This window comes from Mytilus trossulus, chromosome 2 (assembly GCF_036588685.1).
Source record: "Mytilus trossulus isolate FHL-02 chromosome 2, PNRI_Mtr1.1.1.hap1, whole genome shotgun sequence".
Lineage (NCBI taxonomy): Eukaryota > Metazoa > Mollusca > Bivalvia > Mytilida > Mytilidae > Mytilus > Mytilus trossulus.
In genome coordinates this window covers 36,775,454-36,799,791 of record NC_086374.1, presented here as the reverse complement: position 1 = coordinate 36,799,791, position 24,338 = coordinate 36,775,454, and the positions used below count along the sequence as shown (strand labels likewise).

Genomic DNA, 24,338 nt, shown 5'->3' with positions numbered 1-24,338 from the left:
CAATATTTTTGTACATGTTATAACCTGTACAAAATCGCAACTTGTAAACGACATATATATCATAAACTTAATCATGTTAGTGTTCTTTGCATGATTTTAACATTTTTTAAAACGTATCCATATCGTATAATTGTCTTTTTTTTTCTCTCTGTCTGTTAATATGTGAAAAAATGGCAGCTAATTAATTGTCGTGTTTTCAGCCGTAGTTTACTAATTGTCACCTTAAAGTAAATAATCAACAAAGAAGCATGGTTATTAAGTATGTGTATAACATGTACAAAAGATAATAGTTTATTTCAATAACAGATCCATGTGTATTGCAATCACAGGATGTTTAGGAGAAAGGTTACACCGAGTTCCCTCATGCTTTCGGAAAACATATCAGCAAATTGTTTACTGAAGTAAACAATTAAAAATAAAGTAAATTTCTCCAAAACTTGGACAAATTATAAGATTTTCTTGAGAAAATAGTAAATGTACAGAAGTATTACAATCAAAACTAGCCATTTCGTTATAAAAAAACATATGCATCAGGGTTTTTTTTAATTTGAAGTTTCATATAACTTTTAAGTTCGCACATTTTTAATTTTTGTCCCTTAAATATTTTCTGCACAGTTTTTAATAAATTAAAATTTAATTTGCCTTTGCAGAATCAAAAGGACTATGGATAATCTCGTTGTTTGTACACCAATATGAAAATAACGTTACGTCATTGGTTGAATTTCCATTGTTTATAACATTATAAACCAATTATAATGTTTTGACGTACGCTTTTGAAAACATTACCTAGAATGCCTTAGATTCTAAAACGGTGAATTGACCACTTACATTGGATTAACCTATAACATCATTAGAATTTGTATGGTACTGATGTGACTCTTACAAAACCGAAGAAAAATCTAACTTATAACTAATACCACTATTTCTTGTGGTACATGTACCGATTTTGACTATATTATGTTTACAATAAGTGAAATGATTACCATTTTCCAATCGGGATGGACATGGTCAGTTCCCATATACTCTACAAATGTAGCAAATCCTTCATTTAACCAAAGATCATCCCACCATTTCAATGTTACAAGGTCGCCAAACCACTAAAAAACAAATACAATATGTGTGGAAAATACAAAGAAATTTGAGCATTTGTTATACAGGCCTAGTACTACAAATTAAAGTACAGTTCTGGATTAATTGATGGTTACAGCAAAATAAAATGACTTGCACAGCCAGGAAGAAAAAACAATGATGTCAAAGGAACTTATTCTATTTAACCTGCACAATCAGTTGTCTTTTTTCACTCAAAATTATAAATACCAAGTCCTCTTACCCATAAATATTATATCAAGTCCTCCTCTTAACAATAAATTCCATGTCCTTTTATTATTAAACACCAAGTCCATGGAGGAAAAGTAGCAAATACCAATTACTTAAAACTTTCATTTGTATTAATCTGGAATCAAACCCAGAACCATAGTCTCAAGACAAACATATTGGAACGTTTTTGACAGATAGCACTGCCTAAATTTGTATTGATATTGTCTATATTTTGTTGAACTGCTATTTAGCTAACCTTGTGAAATACTTTATGAATTATGGAGATTACATGTTTTAATTTAATTGGATTGACATTGTTTGTCTATGTCTCTACCACGACTGTACTTAGTAATATTAAATATAGCAAAGAGTGTTTGTATTTTATGTCATAATTACCTATGTATTGTATAAATGTTTTTATATTGTAAGATCCTGAATAACAGAAAGCATGGTTTTATGACCGGTAGCTTGTAGTAAAATGTACGTTACTTTCACTTTGGCTTTAACCGGAAGTCACTTATTGTGATAAATATAGTGGAAAGGCTGAGAAATAATATAATTTGTAGACTGTCTTGACCATATTTTTGTATGTTTTTCAATATAGAGATATATTTGCACCGATGTTGCGCACCTTTTCTCAATAATAGGGCTGGTATGACGTCGTGTATCTAAGACGTTAGTGCAAAGATATGAACCTTATAAGGAAGTTTCCTTATTAGGTCATTGTTTTCCACCCATATTTGGAAGTTCTCTCACGCGAAATAACAACACTAGCGTAAGATTGATAGTATTTTTACGTCAGTTCCAGCTTGTCCCTAGTTCCAGATAGCAGCAAAATAAACTTGTCTTAACTTTCAAGGTACAGTTTTTCTAAAGCAGCAGTTTAAGTTCCTGTATATTGCATAAAATATATGCAATATAACTATTTTTGCCGCTCAAATATAATTGTTCCAGTTTCTAGTTTTAAACGGAGGCAGAATTTTACTAGCGTTCTTGATTTCCAAAGATTCTAAGTTTTGAGAATAAAGTATAATAATGTATTTTAACTTTAAATAAGAGAAAGGTGCGTCAACTCGGCATAGGTGGCCGTTTATTTTAAATAGTTAGGGTGGCTGTTTATATATTTTTTTATGATATAAAAAGAGAGTTGCGAAAATAGTGACTTGTTTATTTGTGTTTAGTATTTTACATGTATTTATATGGAGAGCTGCTAATATAATCTGTGTTTCCTGAATGTTGATTTTTGGTGTAACTGTTTAGGGTATTATTATCTGTTTGTCTAACCTAAATGGACTATTTTTAATTGTTGATTGTTGTTTGAAGAGATTTATTACATATAAAAAGCAGATTCGACGTACACACACACATATAAAGAAACTTGGTGCCGACCTAGAAACTATGTCTTGGTGATATGCTGTTATTGTAGCAGTACTATAGTAATATTGATTTATCCAGACTGTTTATATTTCCTGTAAAGTTCTCTTTGGTTCGTTGTTGGTGTCTGGTCTGGTGGGTAGTTTGTAGTAAGAAAGGTTTTATAGCTATAAATACGTTACCATCATAAATTCTGAGTGTAACCCCAATTGCGTCATAGGTCAGATGGAAAATCCCAACTAAAAATAAACGTATTCTCACTGGTCCGGACATATACCCCTGTTTGCCCATATTCTTCCATTCAATTTCCATCTGCGACATCGGTCACACGTGCACATCAAACAGATTCAACAGAGAAGTGTTTAGTTTTTTGAATAGCTTAATTTCTTTTCATATATATTGTGTATTTTATATTGGAAATATATTCCCTTGTTTTGTTTAAATTTCTAAACAAATTATTTGTGTTTTTTTGACTAAAGTAAAATTTATTATGGACTTTAATTTGAATAGTCCGTATGTAAGTATTCCTGGTTCGGACTATCTCTTAGATGGGTCACTACCTTTAAGTCCCCCCCAAACTACCAGTACATTGACCGGAGTTTCGACAACGGTGTCTGGTAATGCTACCTATCCGACCCTTTCACAAGGTTCGGCCATGCATTTTGGGGGGGTACCTACGTCAACTTCGGTGACTCATACTTTATCTAGGTCTGTTAATTCAGCGGGTACTATTAGTTCTGTCCCAGGTACAGCTATGGGCTTGAACTTGCCAGGTTCTAGACCCCCATTATCCTATTGTGGGTATATGCTTCCCAACACGGGCACACAACCTTTACCCTCATGGTCTCAGCCACCTTGGCCACAGTCTTACCCTTATGGTGGGTTTATGCCAAACCAACCTGGTTTTTGGCCTTATAGGGACAATTTCTATGGTCCCCCTTCTGGGGTAGCTACTGCACCACCTTTAGCTCCTGCTCTACCCGTAGCAGTATCTTTGACTTCTGCAGTAGCTCCTTCTACCACCTTACCTGACTCTCAAGCTTCTAGTTCTTCACATGGTACTCAGGTTTCTGATCATGCATCACCTTTGGATGGTTTACAGAAGTTACTTTTAGACTTTGGCGAGTCTTTCAAGGCAGAATTCCATACTCTATCCAGTCGTATGACTCTACTGGAAAATAGAGTTTCTTCTCATCAACCTTCTCCAGCTAAGTCTGTAGAATGTGATGAGAGGGAGGATGACGAGCTTTCTGTTTCCCCTGGGAGTCATGAAAGGGCTTTCCTCACTGATGAGGATGTTGAAAGTTCTTCTTCTCCCAAGGTATCGAAGACGGCCCCTGAGCCTTCTTCTAAGTCAGCTCAACAACCTCCCACCAAGGAGACTGAGGATCCTCCTTCCTTGAAGGATCTTAGGGATAAGGTGTATACCTTGATGAGGGATGAAGCACATATCCCTTTTCTCTCTCCTTCCAAGCCGAAGAAACCTTCTTCAACTTTTGAGGCTTCCTGTGGTATTTCTCAGGATCCTGTGACTTCTCACAATTCTTTTCCTGAATCTGGCCATATGGCTTTTGCTTTACAATTTATTAATGAAGGTATCGCTAATTCTGCTAGTGAAAAGGTTTCTAATAACAATATCTCAGGATTTGGAATGTCATCCTTTACTGATCAGGTTAAGTACAAGGATTTTGATATCTTTGATTCTTCACTGGGTAGACTTGTTCCCAGTTGTGACAAATCTATGTCATCTTTATTGGGAAAAAAGCCAGTAGATGGTCTTCGTCTCACTCAACCTGTTTGGTCAAAGACTGAGAATCTCCTTCGTAGTGCTTCTCAAGTTCTTGGCACAGCCGAACATTTTCTAGCTGCAACCGGACATTTGCTTAACAGCGAAGATTCGGTTGTTCCAGCAGAAGTACGATCCTTCTTACTTCAACTGGATAAAGCTTTAGGTTCATCTCAGTTGCTTTTAATGGGTTCTATTGCTAATTGCACCCTATCAAAAAGAGCAGAGTTTCTTGAAAACATTTCTATAGCTGAGCCTTTGAAAGATTCTTTACTGAAATCTCCACTCTCTGACAAGATGTTTGGTTTACCCTTACAGCGGGTTCAAGAGGAACTCAGCAAAAATCCTCCTCCAGTCAAAGTTAGTGTACAAGTTACTAATGGCAAGAGGTCGGTTAATGCTACATCTAGTTCTAATAGTACTTCTGCTTCAGGTGGTCCTCCTTCTTCTGCTAAGAAAAGGAAGAATAACTACGGCAAACCGCAGAACAAACCCAATAACTCAGGAAAAAGCTCAGGTAAGCCTTCTGGTGGTTTTAAGGGTTCCAAGAAACCTGGGTCTAGTACCTAGGTTCTTGCCCCCTCGTACGTTATTGACAGCTTCCCCAGGGGAAAATTTACAACAAGTTCCTCAAAAATCAATACCAGTAGGGGGGAGGTTAAGTTTTTTCCTAAATCAGTGGAAGAAAATTACCTCAGACTGTTATGTGCTGTCAATAATTCGAGGGGGATTAACACTTCAGTTCAAGAACCCACCTCCTCTATCTGCAGTTCCGATAAGTTTGTCTCATACACAAGACCCAGTCAAGTGTCAACTTCTGTCAGTAGAAGTGGACACTATGTTACAAAAAGCTGCAATAGAGGAGGTGTCGATCTTAACTCTGTCTCCGGGATTTTATTCCCGTCTTTTTCTGGTTCCAAAGAAGACTGGAGGAATGAGGCCAGTCATAGACCTATCTATTCTGAACAAATTTCTTATTGTTCCCCACTTCAAAATGGAAACAAACAGATCCATCAGGGCTTCAATCCTTCCGGGAATGTGGACTACTTCTCTGGATCTTTCAGACGCGTATTTCCACATTCCCATTTCCAAAACTTACAGGAAATACCTTCGCTTCGTTTGGAACAACAAAGTTTTCCAGTTCAAGGCCCTCCCTTTTGGCCTGTCTACAGCCCCTTTGGCTTTTACAAAAATCATGCAGGCTGCTATAGCTCACCTACATTCCCTGTCTATTCAGATTCATTCCTATCTGGACGATTCCCTTCTCAAGGAATTTTGCCCAATCAAATTGAGGGTTCAGACAGATTTGGTCATCAATTGTTTTCTGTCCCTAGGCTTCCTTATCTCTTGGAAAAAGTCAGAGATAATTCCGTCTCAAGACTTTGTTTTCCTGGGAGAACATTTCCTAACCAGTGTAGGCCTAGTCCTCCCACCAGAGGAGAAATTTACAAAACTATGTCAGAAAATACATTTATTCCTGACGGTTCAATCAGTCACAGCACGTCAATTCTTGCAACTTCTGGGTCTATTGAACTCTCTGGCAGATGTAATTCCATTGGGACAACTTCACATTCGTCCGCTTCAGTTTTATCTACACAAGTTATGGATTGCAGCTTCACAAGAATGGGAAGCATTGATTCCAATCACTCAGCCTTTATTTCCACACCTTCAATGGTGGTTAGTACGGGAAAATGTAATGAGGGGCCTATGTCTGTCCCCTCAAGTTCCCAGTCTAACATTATTCACAGATGCCTCCACCCTCGGTTGGGGAGCATATCTGGAGGGGCTTACAATCTCGGGAGTCTGGAGTCCAGATCTTTTGGAAGAGCATATCAATGTATTGGAAATGAAAGCAGTTCTGTTTGCACTGAATCATTTCCAAATGTCTCTAAAGAATCAGTCTGTCATTCTGGCCACGGACAACACAACAGTTGTAGCTTATCTCAAGAATCAGGGAGGAACTCATTCACCTTCTCTTTATCAGATAGCCAGAGACATTCTCCTTCTGTGTTTTCAACTCCAGGTTCATCTAGTGGTGAGACATATTGCGGGGCACCTCAATATTCTAGCCGACACTCTATCCAGATCTCTTGCTCCAGTAAACACGGAGTGGGAACTACTTCAAGTAGTTTTCAAAGCTGTGACTCTTCATTGGGGGTCACCTCAGATAGATCTGTTTGCGACCAGTCTCAATCACAAACTTCTAACATTTGTGTCTCCGGTTCCAGATCCAAAATCTTTTGCAGTAGACGCAATGAGCCTATCTTGGAAAGGAATGTTCAGGTACGCCTTCCCTCCTTTCAGGTTTCTCTCCCCAGTACTTCAGAAAATAGCAGGGGAAAATTGCAAGATCATAGTTATTGCTCCAGCATGGCCAAAACAGTCTTGGTTTCCAGACCTTCTGCGCCTATCATGTGCTTGTCCTCTAGTTCTACCTCTGAGACCAGACCTTCTGTCTCAAATCAAGGGCAAGGTTCTTTATCAAAATCCAGAAAAACTTCATCTACACGCCTGGCTTCTCTCAGGGTTAGCCTCAGAAAGAGAGGTTTTTCTGAAGGAGCAACCAAGCATCTCACAAAGTCTGTCAGAGACTCCACTAGCATTGTCTATGATGCAAAATGGTCAATCTTCTCAGATTGGTGTAGTGAGCGGGAAATTGATCCTTTCCAAGTCACTGTACAACAATTAGCAGACTTTCTAGTTTTTCTTTTTGAATCCAAAGGATTATGTCCCTCTACTATTAAGGGATATAGATCAGCTATCTCAAGAACTATTCATATTTCTGGTGGCCCAGATTTTGGAATCAATGAACATATTTCTCTTTTGGTTCGTAGTTTTAGTCTTGAAAGACCAAGACAAAAAACTTTAGTTCCTAAGTGGGACCTTGGACTAGTTTTATCCTTTTTAAAACTTCCTCCTTTTGAACCAGCAGAAACAATAGATTTAAGGTTTCTTTCCTATAAATGCTGTTTTCTTTTAGCTTTGGCTTCTGGACGGAGAAGGAGTGAAATCCATGCCTTCTCTATTTCTGATGCTTGCCTTCGATTTAACAGGGATAAATCTTCTGTTACTCTTTTAACGGATCCTGCTTTTTTGGCAAAGAATCAGATTCCAGATAAGGGTGCAGAACCAGATGTGATTCCTGCACTCCCTAGCGATTCTATTTCTGTACTTTTATGTCCAGTAAGAATCCTTTCTATTTATCTGGAAAGAACGTGTAGTTTACGTTCTGTTTCTAACTCAAGACTCTTTATTCCTATTAAAAAAGGAATCTCAGATCTTTCTGTTAAAACTATTTCTACTTGGATATGCAAATGCATATCTTTAGCTTATGGTTCTTCTAAGGCAGAACTTTTAAATAGTTTTAATGTTAAAGCTCATGATGTTAGGGGTATCTCTACATCCTGGGCTCTGTTTAACAGTGCATCTTTGGAAGAGGTACTGTCTGCAGGTTTCTGGAGAAATGAGAACTCTTTTATATCTCACTACCTCCAATCTATGGCTATTTTTGCCGAGAGTTTATACTCTCTTGGACCTATAGTTTCAGCACAAAGATTGAACTTTCCTCCTGTTTCTTCTGTTACAGGGGATTCAGCTTTACGTTAGATTCTGTTACTCAGAATTTATGATGGTAACGTATTTATAGCTATAAAATATTCAAATTTTAAAGTAAATTTGGATTTTATTAGATAAATACTTACCATCATAAATTATAGGTCCCACCCACCTCCCCTTCATCCCCTTTCCTTATGTTTTCTGTCTTGAGGAAATTGAATGGAAGAATATGGGCAAACAGGGGTATATGTCCGGACCAGTGAGAATACGTTTATTTTTAGTTGGGATTTTCCATCTGACCTATGACGCAATTGGGGTTACACTCAGAATTTATGATGGTAAGTATTTATCTAATAAAATCCAAATTTACTTTAAAATTTGAATATTCTCACCGGTTTGCGAACACGTTACAATATTACCAATAATACCAATAGTACAAATTTGTAAATCAATTTCCTATAAAATAACAAATTTAACAGGATGATTACATCATTATTTCTCAGGAATTTTTTTTCTAAATTCTTACCAAAATAATTTTAACTACATTTTTTGTATTTCCACAAATGAACATTCTTTAATAGTCAGACAAGAATCTGTCCATAGTACAAGGATGCCCCATCTGCACTATCATTTTCTATGTTCAGACAGTGACAGTGGACCGTGAAAATGGGATAAAAACTCGACTTTGGCATTTAAATTAGAAAGATCATTTAATAGGAACATGTGTACTAAGTTATAAGTTGATTTGACTTCAACTTCATTAAAAACTACCTCGACCTGAAGCAGGAAAGAAGGACAAATGAACAGACGAACAAATGGACAAACAAACAGATGGACATTAGCACAGACAAACAAAGGGACAGACCAACGAACTGACGCACAGACAAGAAAATATTATGCCCATAAATGGTGCATAAAAATCAAAATGCTTGGCAAAAAACTTCAAGAATTTTGCCACTGTAAAACAATATGTTGCCACCATACATACTTGGTGAGAAAGTTCATGGGCTATCACTATTGTAACATGGGCTAAATTATCTTCTGTTGATATCTTGTCATCATACAACATGGCTGTCTCCCTGTAAGTAATTAGGCCCCAATTCTCCATTGCACCTAGAGGGTAGTCTGGGACTGCTATCATATCTGAAAGTAAATGTTAGACCATTAGGATAAAACCATTTTTCTCATCTTAATCTGTCATTAGCATTTTTCACAGTAATGACATAAGAAGACCTTAAATTATCCAATTTGTTATTCCCTAATTTTATGGGCCTTAAACAGTACATCTGCAAAAGAGAAACCTTTAATCTTCAAGCCATTTCAAATTTACCAGAATTTCCAAAAAATTGTAAGTACCAAAAAATGGCTTGCATTTCTATTTTCTAGGTGGTTTTAATTTCGATTTTAACAAGAATTTGTCCCCAGTACATTTTGTACATGGATGCCCCATTACTATCATTTTCTATGTTCAGTGGACCATAATAATGGAGTAAAAACTCTTATTTTGGCATAAAAATTAGAAAGATCATATCAAAGGGAACATGTGTACTAAGTTTCAAGTTGTTTAGACTTCAACTTCATCAAAAAACTACTATCGTAGAGTGGTTGTATCGGACACAAATTAAGGCTTAGAAATAAGAACGTCTACTTGCAATGATACTTGTATTGGAACTCTCAATAGCTAAAGTCACAACAACGGTGACGTCGTGTACAATAGAGAGTGGTAGCGGGAACACTTCATGTGCAATTCTTTACATTCTGGGGGCCCGCAAATGAATTAAATTACAATACAATGAAAATAAATTATGAAAATTTCACTTTGAATTACAGTCTCTGATAAATATAAAACTTTGAATATCTTTCACTGTCTTTGATAATGAGCAAGAATAAAATAAATTATTTTACAGTCTGTAATGTAGCACGATCAGTTAACAGTCCATAAAATTATACGATAGTCTCATTTGGTCCACATTTTTATCTTTTGTATCGGCCTTCGGTTGTCCTGCGGGCAGTATTTCAGCGGTCCTCATATATTCTTCAGTTGTCAGTTCTAGTGGATATAATAATTGCGGTTCCTTTTTAAGTCTTTAAATAACATTTTCTTTTCTCCATTTTGAAATTTCTTTGTTCACTGGTGAAGGTGTGTATCTTCTTTCCGGGAAAAAGCATCGAAAAGTCTGTTGTCAAGGTTACTTATAAATGTTTTCTGATATGAATCTAATACTTTCTTTTTCCCTGTCCTCTCGTCAATATGTTCAACACCAAATGATTTTGTCTTCTGTAGCTTATCCGGGTTGCATTCTTCTGTCCTTTGGGGTATCCTTACATTCATTGTAGATGTTTTCTGATTATTGTAGCTTGGTGTACCGTGAAGTGGTCCTGATAATAAATAACCAATTTTGGATTTCATGGCAGTAGGTCCCTCGCCTCTAATTATATGGTTTTCTACAATTGACCAATAATAATCGGCTCCTACGAGTACTGAGATGTGAAAATTGTCGTTCGCGGTAACTGGATGAGCAAATTCTATTCCTGATAAATACGGCAATTTTGTGGCTGTACAGATGTACGTTTTGAGTGGTGCGGCGATTTCCGGTACAATCGATACTCTGATTTGCAATTGTCCTTCATCTGTTAGCAAATAAATGATACTAGTTTTAAAGTGTCTAATTCTTGTACTTTCTGCACTGTCCCCAAATCCGGATAAGTTTAAAGTCGCTGTGCTAGTTATTGATAACTGTAATTTAGCGGCTAGGTCTTCTGTGATGAACGACCTCTGTGCTCCTTCATCAAAAAGAATGTTGGCATCTGAACAGTGTCGTCCTGATCTTACAGGATTAATTGCAGTTTTGAGTAAAACATTTGTGGTTGCCTCTGAATGTGAAATTGTGTCCGGTTCCTTCGAGTTGTGTTGTATGGTACTTACGTTTACACTGTCTGGATTATCATTTTGTGTATTCTCTTTACATAAACTCGTGTGATGACGCTTGTCACGTTTTATGCATGATTTGAGTGACTTACAATCAACCAAGTTGTGATGTTCTAAACAGTTGAAACATAGGCGGTCTCTTTTTACTATTGACATGCGGTCTTTTTTTTCAGTAACTTTGGTACAATTTACCGAGGCATGTTGTTCTTTACAAAATACGCATGACTTTACGTGTATTTGTCTGTTGGCTTGTTTTGTATGTACGTTTGTGTGAAATGCTGCAGTAGCGGTAGGATTTTCATGATTGTCTGTTGAGTTACCAGCTTCCATGATATTTATTTCATTAAATATGCCTTTTCGTAAGTCTGCCAAGCGTATGTTTGTGGATCCAAATTCTCTTGCGAGTTTTTTTCGAATTTCCCCGGGTAGTTTGTTTAATATTATTGGCACTAACAGCGCTCCGTATGAATCATCAGTTTGTCCTAGTGATTCTAAACCTCTTATGTAAATTTCAATGTTGTCATAAAAATGTCGGAGGTTGAAAAGTGTGTCCCTAGGATACGTAATAACAATAAGTTCCTGCATATACCTTTGTGTAATTTTATGTTGCTGACCATATCTTTCTTGTAATAGGGAAATTGCCTTTTCATAGTTTGCATTAGTGAGTGCAAAACCTGTCACTGATTTTAGAGCTTCATCGTGAAGTAACGATTTCAAACAATTAAATTTTTGGACGTTGCTTAAGGTTGGGTTTGTATGCACGGCTGTCTCAAAGGAGTCCCAAAATGACTGCCATTGAAGTATATCTCCATCGAAAGTAGGGAGATTCAACTTGGGTAGTTTTTTGTATTCACTAGTTGAGCTTAAGGATGGGCGAAAATCTGACAAACGGTAATTTGAGTTGTTCTGGTGTTCTGCATATGAAGTGTTTATAGTACGAACGGGTTGAGTAGTTCCTATGCGTGGAGTAAAACTTTCTGCGTGTGTATTTAACGATGTAGTTTTGACTAAGATAGATTTGTTGACTTGACAAATTTTACCTTCTAAGTTAAATGCATACTCATCTGCTTCAACGATCTCTGTTTCAATATCTCCGTCGTCCAGTTCCTGTACTATGTCCTCATCTAACTTGTGTAATATTGTTTGTTTCTGTTTCAGACTATCCAATACGTTTGAAAAATCCTCCGTGTCCACGGTTCCATCTTCTTCTTGTTGCTGAACGTCTTCAAATTTCTTTATCAGTCTGGAAACTGCACTTCTATGTCCTGCTTGTATCGAATGTAGTTTCAGATTCATCCTGGTCTCGGCACCAATATCGTAAAGTGGTTGTATCAGACACAAAATAAGGCTTAGAAATAAGAACGTCTACTTGCAATGATACTTGTATTGGAACTCTCAATAGCTAACGTCACAACAACGGTGACGTCGTGTACAATAGAGAGCGGTAGCGGGAACACCTCATGTTCAATTCTTAACAACAACCTTGACCAAAAACTTTAACCTGAATGACAGACGGATGAACGGATGGACTCACAGACCAGAAAACACAATGCATAAATGGAACATAAAAAGAAATATATTGAATTCATAAAGTTTATCAAACAAACAATAGCATTAAAAGAATGGGACTATTTATACTGATCTTCTGAATAATCTATAAAATATAACTATGACCATGACAATATTATCAATGACGTCCATCATCTTACCTTGCTTTGGTAAAGGAAAGGAAATGTTGAAATACTCTTCATAGAAAGTTATCACTTTAGTACCAACATTCAAGGCCTCTGTTGTTTGAAGGACTGAATTTGGCTGGGCCCAAACTCCATACTTAAAAAGAAGGTTTGTGTTAAATTTCAAAAATAGACTACAGCATTTAAAACTTTTTGTCAAATTTCATAATATATAATTATTAGACCAAATTAGTTGACACATGTGGAGCAGGATCTGCTTATCCTCTGGAGCACCAAAGATCATCTCCACTTTTTGGTTGGGTATGTGTTGCTCAGTCTGGATTTTTTTCTACGTTTTTTTTGTACCATTGTCTTTACACAAATCTCATACTTTATTTCATGCATTTCAAATTTATGATGAAACACTGGACTCAGATGAGTCAAATACTTTGGTCCAGTCCTTTTGACTTCGACACAACAAGGATCAACAATATACAAAAAAAATTTCTTGAAAGATAAATGTGTGTACCTGAAGTCCATTAGATGTAGTCTGGTGTTGTGATTTAAACTGAGATACAACAAAGGCCACAAGGTAGGTTGACATCCTAGGAGTTGGACCATAATGATCTGCCTCAAACCCATCACCTCTATTACAAATATAAAATTAGCAGTTATTACTTTTCAATTATATTTCTAGCATATATTGAGACAAATAGTATAACAAGTGTGATTAAGTCATGGTTACTTCATTTTTTATGGACTATTTTGAAAAAACATTAGAAAATATTCACGAAAATTAGTACCCACAAAAATAAATGAACAGTATTTGTATTGTCTTTATTTAGCTAAACTTTAAGTTAAGAAAAATGTAGGGCGAAATTGAGCCAACAAACAGTGCATTGTATATTCTAAACAGAACTACCACAATAATTCTGATAAAATTCCCTTTTCAGTATGCACAGAAACATAAAAAGAACAAGAATGTGTCCATAATATACAGATGCCCACTAGCACTACCATTTTCTTATTTCGGGCTAAAAAAAATCTGCATGCAAAGTCTGTACTGTTTAGACATTGAGTTGATATAAAATCCTTATCAAACAGACCAAAATTCATTTTTTATCTTGTATTTTAATGTTCCGATACCAATCTTAGACTTAAACATATGCATGTATTAGTGCATAAGGCTGATTTCTATCTGACACAACTCATTTGTTGTTGTCTTTAAGGCCGTTCTATTTTAATACAATACAGAAACCTTGATGTTGTTGTTACTATTTCTGCATTTGATAAACTGAGCCATCCAACTTTTCTCACAACTGTAATATTGAAGACAGCTTTAAATTCTGGTTCATCAAAACAAGGGAAAGCCTTTCTAGCATCTGTTGGCTGGAACTGAGTTGTTGCAAGATATCTGTGTAAAAACAAAAACAAAATTAGTTGTGTCAAAAGGGGTCCTCCCAACATATACTTTTTATTATTTAAGACGAAAATGGGAAGCTGTTTCAAAAAATATTATAAAACAAGAATGTGTCCATTGTACAATAAAACAAGAATGTGTCCATTGTATACTGATTGCCCCACTCACACTATCATTGTCTATGTTCAGTGGGCTGTTAAAATCTAATTTAGCATTTGAACTAGAAAGATCATATCATAGGGAACATGTGACAGGTTTCAATTTGATTGGACTTCAACTTCATCAAAAACTATCTCGACCAAAAACTTTTACCTGAAGTGGGACAGATGGACAGACAAACGAACAAAAAAATGGACAAAGGACCCGCAGACAGGAAAACATAATGGCAATGATTATGTTGAAAACATAACATTAACATTAACATACCTGCAAACTTTTTAAAATTTCCATGGAGGTTTTCTGTGCAAGATGGCTCTAACAGTCATCAAAAGTCATCAAGGGGGCCTTCAGATGTATCTTAATGTTGTTTTCTAAGCTTCTTTTTACTTTTTAAAGCCAATATATAGCCATTGTATTACTAACTGATTTGTTTAAAATTGTGGACAAATTGCTCTTTCAAAATTTCCATTTGGGAGCTTCCATGGGGGGAAATCCATGATAACAAAAACAATATTTTTACTTTTTAAGACCAATAGCTGAAATGATATTTTTTAATTGGGGGTTTTTAATCCTGGATCCAGCTTACTGTTTTGTCAGATTTCAGTATCCCACTTATACTATGTAGGTAAGCAATTCTCATATTTTTGCAATTTACGGTGTCCTGAAAGACTTCATATCCTGTTTTCACAGAACAAAAATTTGATTTTCATGTGACACCCTAACAAATCAAAGAGCAGAATGCTCTGAGGGATACGATTGCCATAGTTTTCAAAGACACATGTATAGCAGTTCTGCCAAATTTTCATTAAGCAAATGCATGAGATTTGGCCAAAATTGAAAAGATCAAAGAGGAAAAGGATACTGCTGCAAAAAAGCATGAACATGTGTGAGTCTCAAGCATTTTTGGCCGGTAACTGTGGTACAGCTGGATAGTATTATTTTCCAAACTAATTCAACTGTACATGCAAAATGTAACTATCTGAATAGTCACTCAACTTTAAGAATAGTCAATCCCAGTTACAAGTGTATGAGCCATGTACTTATTGTGTATTATCAATTATAGTTATCATGTATCATTCTAAACTCGTACCACTAAAAAAAAACTTGTACCAATACAAACTCGTACCACTGCTAACTCTTACCAACTTATTTAAATGGTGTTAAATGATGAATATATATGATATACGTTACTTTCACTCAATACCTCTTAAGTCTAAAAATGAATATAATTTGGAAGTACAATGTCATTTATGACCAATTTGTAGCTAATGTTCCTTGTATATTGGATAGAAAATACTGTGGTAGATGTAGATAATTAAAGTATTAACAGTTTCACCCGAAGAAAATTTTTCATGAATAATCAAAACTTTGCAGCTAGTCAAAATGATTGCCAAAATTATTTTTACTGTCTATAAATAACAATGAAATGTAACTGATTCCTGTTAAGGGGACCGCATTTTCCCGCCAAAAAAACACATGGCTTTCAACAATTGTAAACATAGCATTCAATTTGTGATCATGGATTACAGCTTTAATTAACATAAATTGGATATATATATATATATATTCAATTTAAGGTACAGTTTAATAAAGCAATGTTTTAACTTTCTTCTGGATTATGTTCTACAGTGGCGGATCCAGAACTTTTCCTAAGGGAGGGCCAGCTGACTGACCTAAGAGGGGGCCTGCTCCAGTCATGCTTCAATGATTCCCTTTATAATCAACCAGTGATATTGTTGGCTTTTTTCAAAACTACCTCTACCCTTTTTAATTGGGAAAATATGCGTCATTTTCATCAAATTTGGGAAATTTAAAATAAACCATGAATTTGACTGAAACTCCAATTTACAGGCCCATTTTCAAGAGTCAAACCCTGCTTGAAAATAAGACCCCATTTTGTCAGTGATGATACATAATTAGACACTCAAATTTGCACACATGGTCATTTTAGGCAAGAAAATTGTGTAAATGTGTGTTTGTCAGTTTGTATTCATGCACAATTACTACTGAAACTCCCCTGTTTGGGAAAAAAGTTGTCTCTTTGGGAATAAGTTGAAGCCATTTTTTTTTCAAATTGGGATTTTTCTCCAGGGGAAAAAGCCTGTATTCTCCACTAATTTAAGGCAAACAATATCACTGAATCAACCAAATTTTTCCCACAAAAAAGGGGGCGGGCCCACTGGATCCGCCTATGTTCTAGTTTGAAAGATCAGTTAAAACATTAATGCTAAAATAATTATCAAAGGTACCAGGATTATAATTCAATACGCCAGACGCGTGTTTCGTCTACATAAGACTCATCAGTGACGCTCAGATCAAAATAGTTGTAAAACCAAACAAATACAAAGTTGAAGAGCATTGAGGACCCAAAATTCCAAAAGGTTGTGCCAAATACGACTAAGGTAAAACATTCTTTATTTTTGTCTAAGTTTTCATTAAACTCCTGTGTAAAATTCAAGTAATTCAACTTTATTTTTATTAAGTTTACAAACAAAAACCCATAAAACATCATATTTTTTAATATATTTTTCTGAAAGGTACGACTTCCCAGTAGTACAAGTTAACTTTTGGTGGTACGAGTTGCCGTGGTACGAGTTAACTTGCTTCCGTATCCCTGTTGTGTTCACTTATCGCTACACTGACCTCCGGTGCGAAGCTATGCATAGAACGGCGGACCAGTTTAGGAGGAACCCCATTTCTTACTCTTTAAATATTGAAGTTCCTTTGGGTCAGAGGGCATGACTCCTTTCTGTATACACTCCTCTGTTTAAATTGAGATCGTTCTTAATATAATACGACGTTTATCGGCATTAACAAGTTAATTTTTCATGACGAATACTTCCAGAAGGGAGACAACTCGAAACGATAATATGGAAGACTCCATTTCTGCTGAAGGGGTGTTATAGGTAATTTTTACGATGAAGCATTTATTTCAATTTAAATTATGCATATGATTTAAAATTATGCAACAACAATACCCTCCATAGCAGACAGACATAGAAAGAATCCCATGAGTTTCAAATGAATCAATGAAGTGGGGAATAACTGAATCTGATACCCCTTGAAATCAAGAAAACTACACGCATGCGGGGTCTCACTAATTAGCGACAAAAAGCGACTAGAAGAAAAAATTAAGTGACAAAAAGGCAACAAGAAGCTATTTAGCGACAAGAATATATTTTTTTTTGTCAAATACATCAAAATAATTTTTTAGTATTATATTGATAGATTTGCGAGGAAGGGATTGTGTACTTTTTATTATCATATTGATAGATGAAGAAATTAAACATTTGTAAGAGCAAAGGAAATGTAAACCCTATAAAATGAAAATGAAAACAAAGATTTGTCACCTTCCCTTTGAAGGATTTAATGAAACAAAAACAGGAAATATTATTTCCTTTCTAACTGTACAATTAATTTTTCCTGATAGGACCAACATTAGCTGTGGCTTCACTCTAAGGTAATACACAATTAAGAGCATCATCAAATGAGATTAACGAGGCGCGTGACCCTTGTTTTATTGCTACAATAACATCCAATTAACACGTTCATCAATTACACACGCCAGAATATACAATTATTGTACTGAATAGTGAACACCTGTTCAAAACTCAGATTGTCACCAGTTTCCTTTAATCTTCAATCAATATGCATAAACATGATAAAAATCGTTAAATGAGACAATACACTAAATAAAATGATGAAAAATATTCATATTTTAATTATGTTTTCCTCTTGTTTGATTTCAGTTCTTAATTTGTATTTCAGAATTTGTGTATGTATTTTCTGGACAATTATGCACAAATAATGCATTTTGCAAGTTTATAATATATTGTACAAAAATAGTTTTAAAAACAAATTAAAAGACAAAATATATTATTGTTCTAAAACACAAGTAAAAGTAATACCATAAAACGACAGGGTAAACGTAATACTTCCTGTGATACCTAATAAAAGATCATGTAAATAAATGTAGCAACTGAATTAGATTTACAAGTTTCATTTTTTTCGCTATCAATATTAACTTTCCTGTCGTTGAAATTGTTTTCTTTTGCCTATTCTTTTAATATTTATTTCGAAAAAGTAATTTAAATAAAAAAAAAATGTTTTCTTGTCACTAAATAGTTTCTTGTTGCTAATTTTATTCTTCTTGTCGCTTCTTGACGCTTTTTGTCTCTATAATTCTTTTTGTCGCTAATTAGCGAGACCGTGCATGGGCATTAATACATAAACAAACCACGACTTGCGATTTGGAACAAGAACGTTTATTGAATGATATATGATGAATCAGAATGGTTCTCCATTTCTTTATAAGAGTACAGTATCAAATATCAGTTTCATAAAGGTAAAATATAGAAATACTCCACTTCAGTTCTTATGACACAAATAGAATTATCGATCCGAATTCAGAAAACTCTCGCAAGTTATCAAAATTTGGGAATTCCCTCTGACGTGTTTCTAAATTTATAAAAACACTAAATATAAATACTGTTAAATTCTGATTTTCCGTGTTGTTAAAAACACGCCTATAAGTCAAGGAAAATATCACACATGAAGATTATGAGAAGAACATTACAGGAAAGTTGTTTATGTTCAATCCTTTTGCTTGTTTTACCTTTTAAAGCAAGACAATCATAAGAATCTGAGATGTTGCTGAATGATTAGAATAAAATGAATGACGTGAGGGAATGTCGCATGGGTCAACGGTAAAAGTCTACAGATTGCTTGACAGCAATCGTATCCCAAAAATCGGTAATCATGCATCATGCTTCGACCCCAATGAGATCAACTATGTATATATTAATATATAGTTATATCCAGGATATCTGGTTATACCTTAATACCAGGCTGGGGTGTGACTAGTCCAAATAAAAATGACGTCTAGGCTGGCTATTTTAAATATTTCCTTTGATGCAAGGCGTCAAAGAAAAAAAATATAATAGCCTTTCAAGACATCATTATTATTTGGAGTCTAAAGATGCCTTAGATAGGACCAGGGAGCTTGGATTCATTTTCAAAAATAAAATAAATGGGAGGGGTTAAAAATGTGCATGTAACACATTTAAGTTTCACTTGCCTATTGGGGAAATTAATTAAGAGGGTGCCCTTGGAAAAAAACAGGCAGTGGATGGCACATGACATTTTTTTTCAACATTTTTTCATCTATTTCATATTACAAATTCATTCTAAGTTAAATTGTGTTTTTTTAGTTATTAAACTACAACAAATAAATAGAAAAAAATACATAGAACATGTAGAAGGCACTGAAAATTCATTTAAAAGGGGAGATAACTCTTCATTTTGTACAAAATTTTGTTGCATTGTTAGTGCACTTTATAATCATTTTCAGAGCCATCCACTGTTGATTCAAAAATATCTTTGACATATATATCCTTTGTATGATCTAAACATTGGCCATTGGCATTGCATCGGAACCAAAAATTCAGTGGGAAAAAATCATGTTGTGCCACTCATATCATAGGAGTTGCTTGATATTTACTTGGACAACCTCTCAATAACTCAAATGATAACATGTCATTAGTCTTGTGTTCCTCGGCAGTTTTATACAGTTATAAAGATAGTTGATGTCTTCAGTCTTATAAATTGTCACAATTCTCCCGCCAAATTAACTCCCCTTATTACATTTCACAAAACAATTACGGTCATTATCCGGTAAAAAAATTGATTTTTTAGTGTTCCCGAGATACTTTTTAGCCTTTAACATAAACTTTTGATCTACATTATAAATAATTATTTCGGAAATAAATTACTGATGTTTTTTAACCAATGCAAAAATAGAATCTGAACCTATTTTACTTTTAAAATCAGTGATCATCATTGGCTCAGGCAGAGACATATAATTGTATTATATATGTCTCTGGCTCAGGCTAAACTATTTCTTTCACTTTAAAAATATTGGAGTTACAGATAATATTTATTTCAATGCATTAGTCCATGCAAAAATCAATATCAAAATTTAAATACCTTTTGTTTCCATCTTCTGTGTATGAGCTTAGATAAAACCCTTTTAGATCAGTTTGTAACGGTCCCCTAAATTCCATGGATAAAACATATTCATGATCTTTAAGTAAGTCATTACTTAAGTGAAAAAGCATGAACTGACGTTTTAAATCATCTTCTATTCTCACTATTTTGATTGCTGGATCCGACTGTCTCTCAGATGTAAATGTAATTGATTGGTTATTTATGGTTAGCTGATTTACGTGTACTATTACAGTTTTGGTTGGCTCAGTACATTTGATTTTGATACTAATCTTTCCTTGGAAATAAAAGTTGATTTCTTCATCAGCGTCATAAAGATGAGGTGTAATTTCAAGATCATATTGAAGTGGGTACACTGTTTTAGGTAATCTAATATTATCTAAAGTTGTAACCGGTCGTAACGTAGATGCTACCACATTAGGCCGAGTTGATGATTTTGCTGTTGTGGCTGGATGCGTAGGTGATGTTGTCAATGATGCAATTGTTGACACAATTTTTACCTGTGGACACACATTACCTGAAAGAATATTCAATATTATGTAGCAGAATTGGATTATACAAGTTATTTGTTTTGAATAAATTACCTGTTAAAATAACTTTTGCCGGTTTTTTGTATTTAATTTAAGAGAAATTGTCCGACAAGTTAAAACGAGTTTCTACTTCCAACTACCGCATGTTGTGGCATGACAGACTATCAAATTATTGTCATTTAACTCCGGTGTTCGAATCTGACAGTCTCAAAATAAGTTTTGGGTGCTGAATTTCGAGTATTTCATTTTCTTATGATGGACGAGAAGGACATAACCAAAACCTTAACCAAATTCAGTTTATGCTTATAACGACTGTACGTAAAATAAATCCATTGGAGGTAAAGTGTGATGATTGACAGTTTAGCCTGGGAGAAAAGGGGTTTAGAAGTTGGAACTGGGCTTTGAGCTTGGTTTTGTTCATTTTAAACTGATAACTTCTCTTACATCGTTCTTTATGCGTTTTGAAGTAACAACAAATGGAAGTTTTTAACGACCTTGACTGGCTATACAGCCCTTACTTTGAAGTAATGTTAATTGTCTTTGTGCTATGTACCAATCAGCCTGATGAGTCAATACAAGTCATTTACAGATGATTTACAATACACGGTGTGATTGTGCTGGGCTGTTACACCCGTAGTTGTCCACATCTTGGTAATTTGTTTTATAAAAAGTCGCCTCATTTGGCAATAACAGTTCATCTCCTCATTCTTATATTCAAACGTTTGGTCACATGTTCCCATAAAATCACAGTGTAATTCAGGACAACATGTTGCTGTTAAATTTAAATTTTGAAACAAACATTGCACATTTTATATAATTTCATAAACTTTTGTAATGAAGGACGTCACTAACCAAAATGATTATTTTTACCATAAGAGCTGCATAAGGGAATTATTATGTCGTCTCCGTAACAAAAAGATAAATATATCCAGTCGGACTTCGGATTTCTGGTGGAATTAGATTACCCTGAGTGACATTTCCATTTTTATGTAATTGCTATGCATTTAATAAATGATGAAAAGGATTAAATGACTTGTGAAATACGGGAAATAGTAACTCTGAAAAACACAGAGCATTATTAAAAATAACAGTGGGGTCTATACCTATGGTTCAACTGGTACTTTCGCAAAGACAATCACAGAGTCCCTGCATCTTTGTTTGTATATGCCTATAGTGAGGATAATTGTTAGGCTCTTCAACTTTTATCTTATCAAATTGTCTACCGAATTTCTGGTGTCGTGTTGTTTGCAGTATGCACCTGGATAGTATTTCACAACGTAATATCTTTTACATTTTTATATCGCTTGACAACTTGGTTTTCCGGAAGTTATTTATTAGACTGTTTAAAGTGGTTACTATTTGTGAATTACATTTTTTGGTAGCTTGTTTTGTCGATATCATAGAGCAGCGCTTACATTAAACAATTTAATAACTTTACAATTGTCCTTCTATCGAACAATTTGTGCTTTTAACACATACGGCCTTATACCTTCAAATTAAATCTAGCCTCTTGTCAGATTGTAGATGTTAGGAATTACTTAGACACTTTACTGTTCAGAAAGGTTAAACTATACCCATCAGGGAGAGTGGGTGTCATCTGACGAAGAGACAACATCAAGGACAACCATAAAGTCATGAAATATTATGACTATTATCTGAGACACTAAACCTACATTTAGAAATCCTTGTTTAGTACTGTTTTAGTATACCTATTTAGTATCGTACAGAAACTCTCTATCAAGAGAAAGACTTAACAGAAGCTGTGGCTTTTTAACAGTTGTGAATCTGGGTAGTAAGTTAGCATCCAAACATAACGGGCAAAGTCAATTTGCGCCAATTGCAGTTTTGAAAAGGTATTAATTGCGCCAATCTTTATTTTTTGGATGGTATTAATTGCGCCAACATATGGATCAAATTGCACCATATTTACAAGCATATCTTTTAAATTAAAATTACCTTAATTAACTCCACCAGTCGGTAATCTGCAGGTCCCTAGCCCGGATAAGGAGGGGGAGGTTAATAATTTAGTTGATATAGTAAGTAACCATCAATAAATTCATGAATTTGGCGCAACTAGATGATACTTTTATTTGCGCTAATACCTATATTTTTTTTAATGATGTGGTGCATGATAAGTAGCATTGGCGCAAATGAGTAAATTTTTGGCGCAAACAAATATCGCCCAGTCAATGGTGCATGCAATCTAGATCATATTGATCTTGTTATATTGGGCAATATTTGTTTGCGCCAAAAAATGAACTCATGTGCGCCCCACTGGCATAAAATCAGATCTAGATAGCTCTAATTAAGAGAATCATTTCAGTTATATTTTCTATAGATTCGTCAGTCTTGATGTATAGGTCAGCATCCAGGTATTATAAATACAAAGAGTTCTCATCTAGATATCCAGGCATAAGACAATTATCTTAATTTTTGAAGATATTCAACAGGCTAAGGTCAGCATCCTGGCTAAATTTCATATTCGCGGATAAACCATGTGTCTGCCATTGGTATCTTTTATTTTCAAATAAACGATATGAATGTGATCACCATACATGTATGTCATTTCAAAACTGTTACTTTTTTTGTTGTAAAAAAAAGCATTTAAACTCTTCAAATTTCAAATTTTAAAAAGCAAACATAAAACTAACTACAAATTCAATAATGAATCACTTAAATATTGAATATCAAAAATAACGGAACGTCTGAAGAAGATTTTTTTTTGAACGATTTTCATTCACCACGAACAAAAAAACATCAAGTAAAGATGTCAATAAATACTTACATATTTTGTCTTTATTGTCTTTAACCATTTTTCTACACACTTCATTTTGCGTTTTTTCGTTTTTCAGTGGATCAGCATTTGAAACCCCTGACTGACCGGGAAAATTACATTCAATCTTCCTGTTTTCTGCAAAATGAACAATTAATCCAACCCCTACTGCTAAAACTAAAGCAAGTAATACCAAAACGAATCCTGTCGAGGTTTTTACCCGACAGCTATTTCTTTCTTTGTATACAGATTCATTGGACGCACCGGCTATTTCCGACATAGCATACTTCCCCATGTCGGAAAACACTATGTTCTCCGTGGAGCTCATACCTGTCCGCAGACCTTAATAGAGTCAACACTATCTTGAAGTTTAAATTTGCTTTAAAGAAATTACATTTCTTTTTACATAGGTAGATAGTTAAATGAAATGGTAACTAAGATTAAACCGTTATCTCTAAAGTGGACAATTGATGGCTCACCAAATTACTATAAGCCTTTTACAGATGAAATTTGTTTGATTCCTAAAATACACATTTTCAATTTATTTCTGGTAGATAAAGCTTTCACTTTTAGAAGTGTGAATATAAAGATAAGCTCAAGATACCATGGATTTATTACCAGGCATGACATTCAAATAGACAGGAGAAAAGGGGATTAACACAAACATGGCAGTACAATATATTATATATATATGTACATGTATATTACAAGAATTGACAAAAAAGTGGAAGAGTAACCATGATTGAAACAGCAGCAATAGCAACATCAACAAAAACAACAGCAAAAAATCGGCAACCCCAACATCAACAACAACAACGA

The 24,338-nt window shown here is 34.8% G+C and overlaps 1 protein-coding gene across 1 annotated transcript in view; it reads right to left on the bottom strand.

The window, feature by feature from the left end:
• LOC134707117 (uncharacterized) overlaps positions 1-23,846 on the bottom strand; it is a 102,959-nt gene extending 79,113 nt beyond the window's left edge. The window contains exons 1-7 of the mRNA XM_063566651.1: positions 23,532-23,846; positions 20,199-20,733; positions 13,893-14,048; positions 13,164-13,281; positions 12,671-12,791; positions 9,021-9,175; positions 984-1,097 (exon numbers count right to left, since the gene is read on the bottom strand). Of these exons, the coding sequence (XP_063422721.1) occupies positions 984-1,097; positions 9,021-9,175; positions 12,671-12,791; positions 13,164-13,281; positions 13,893-14,048; positions 20,199-20,733; positions 23,532-23,814 (1,482 nt within the window). The 5' untranslated portion in view covers positions 23,815-23,846. The remainder of the gene's footprint in view (positions 1-983; positions 1,098-9,020; positions 9,176-12,670; positions 12,792-13,163; positions 13,282-13,892; positions 14,049-20,198; positions 20,734-23,531) is intronic.
• Positions 23,847-24,338: the final 492 nt, after the last annotated feature.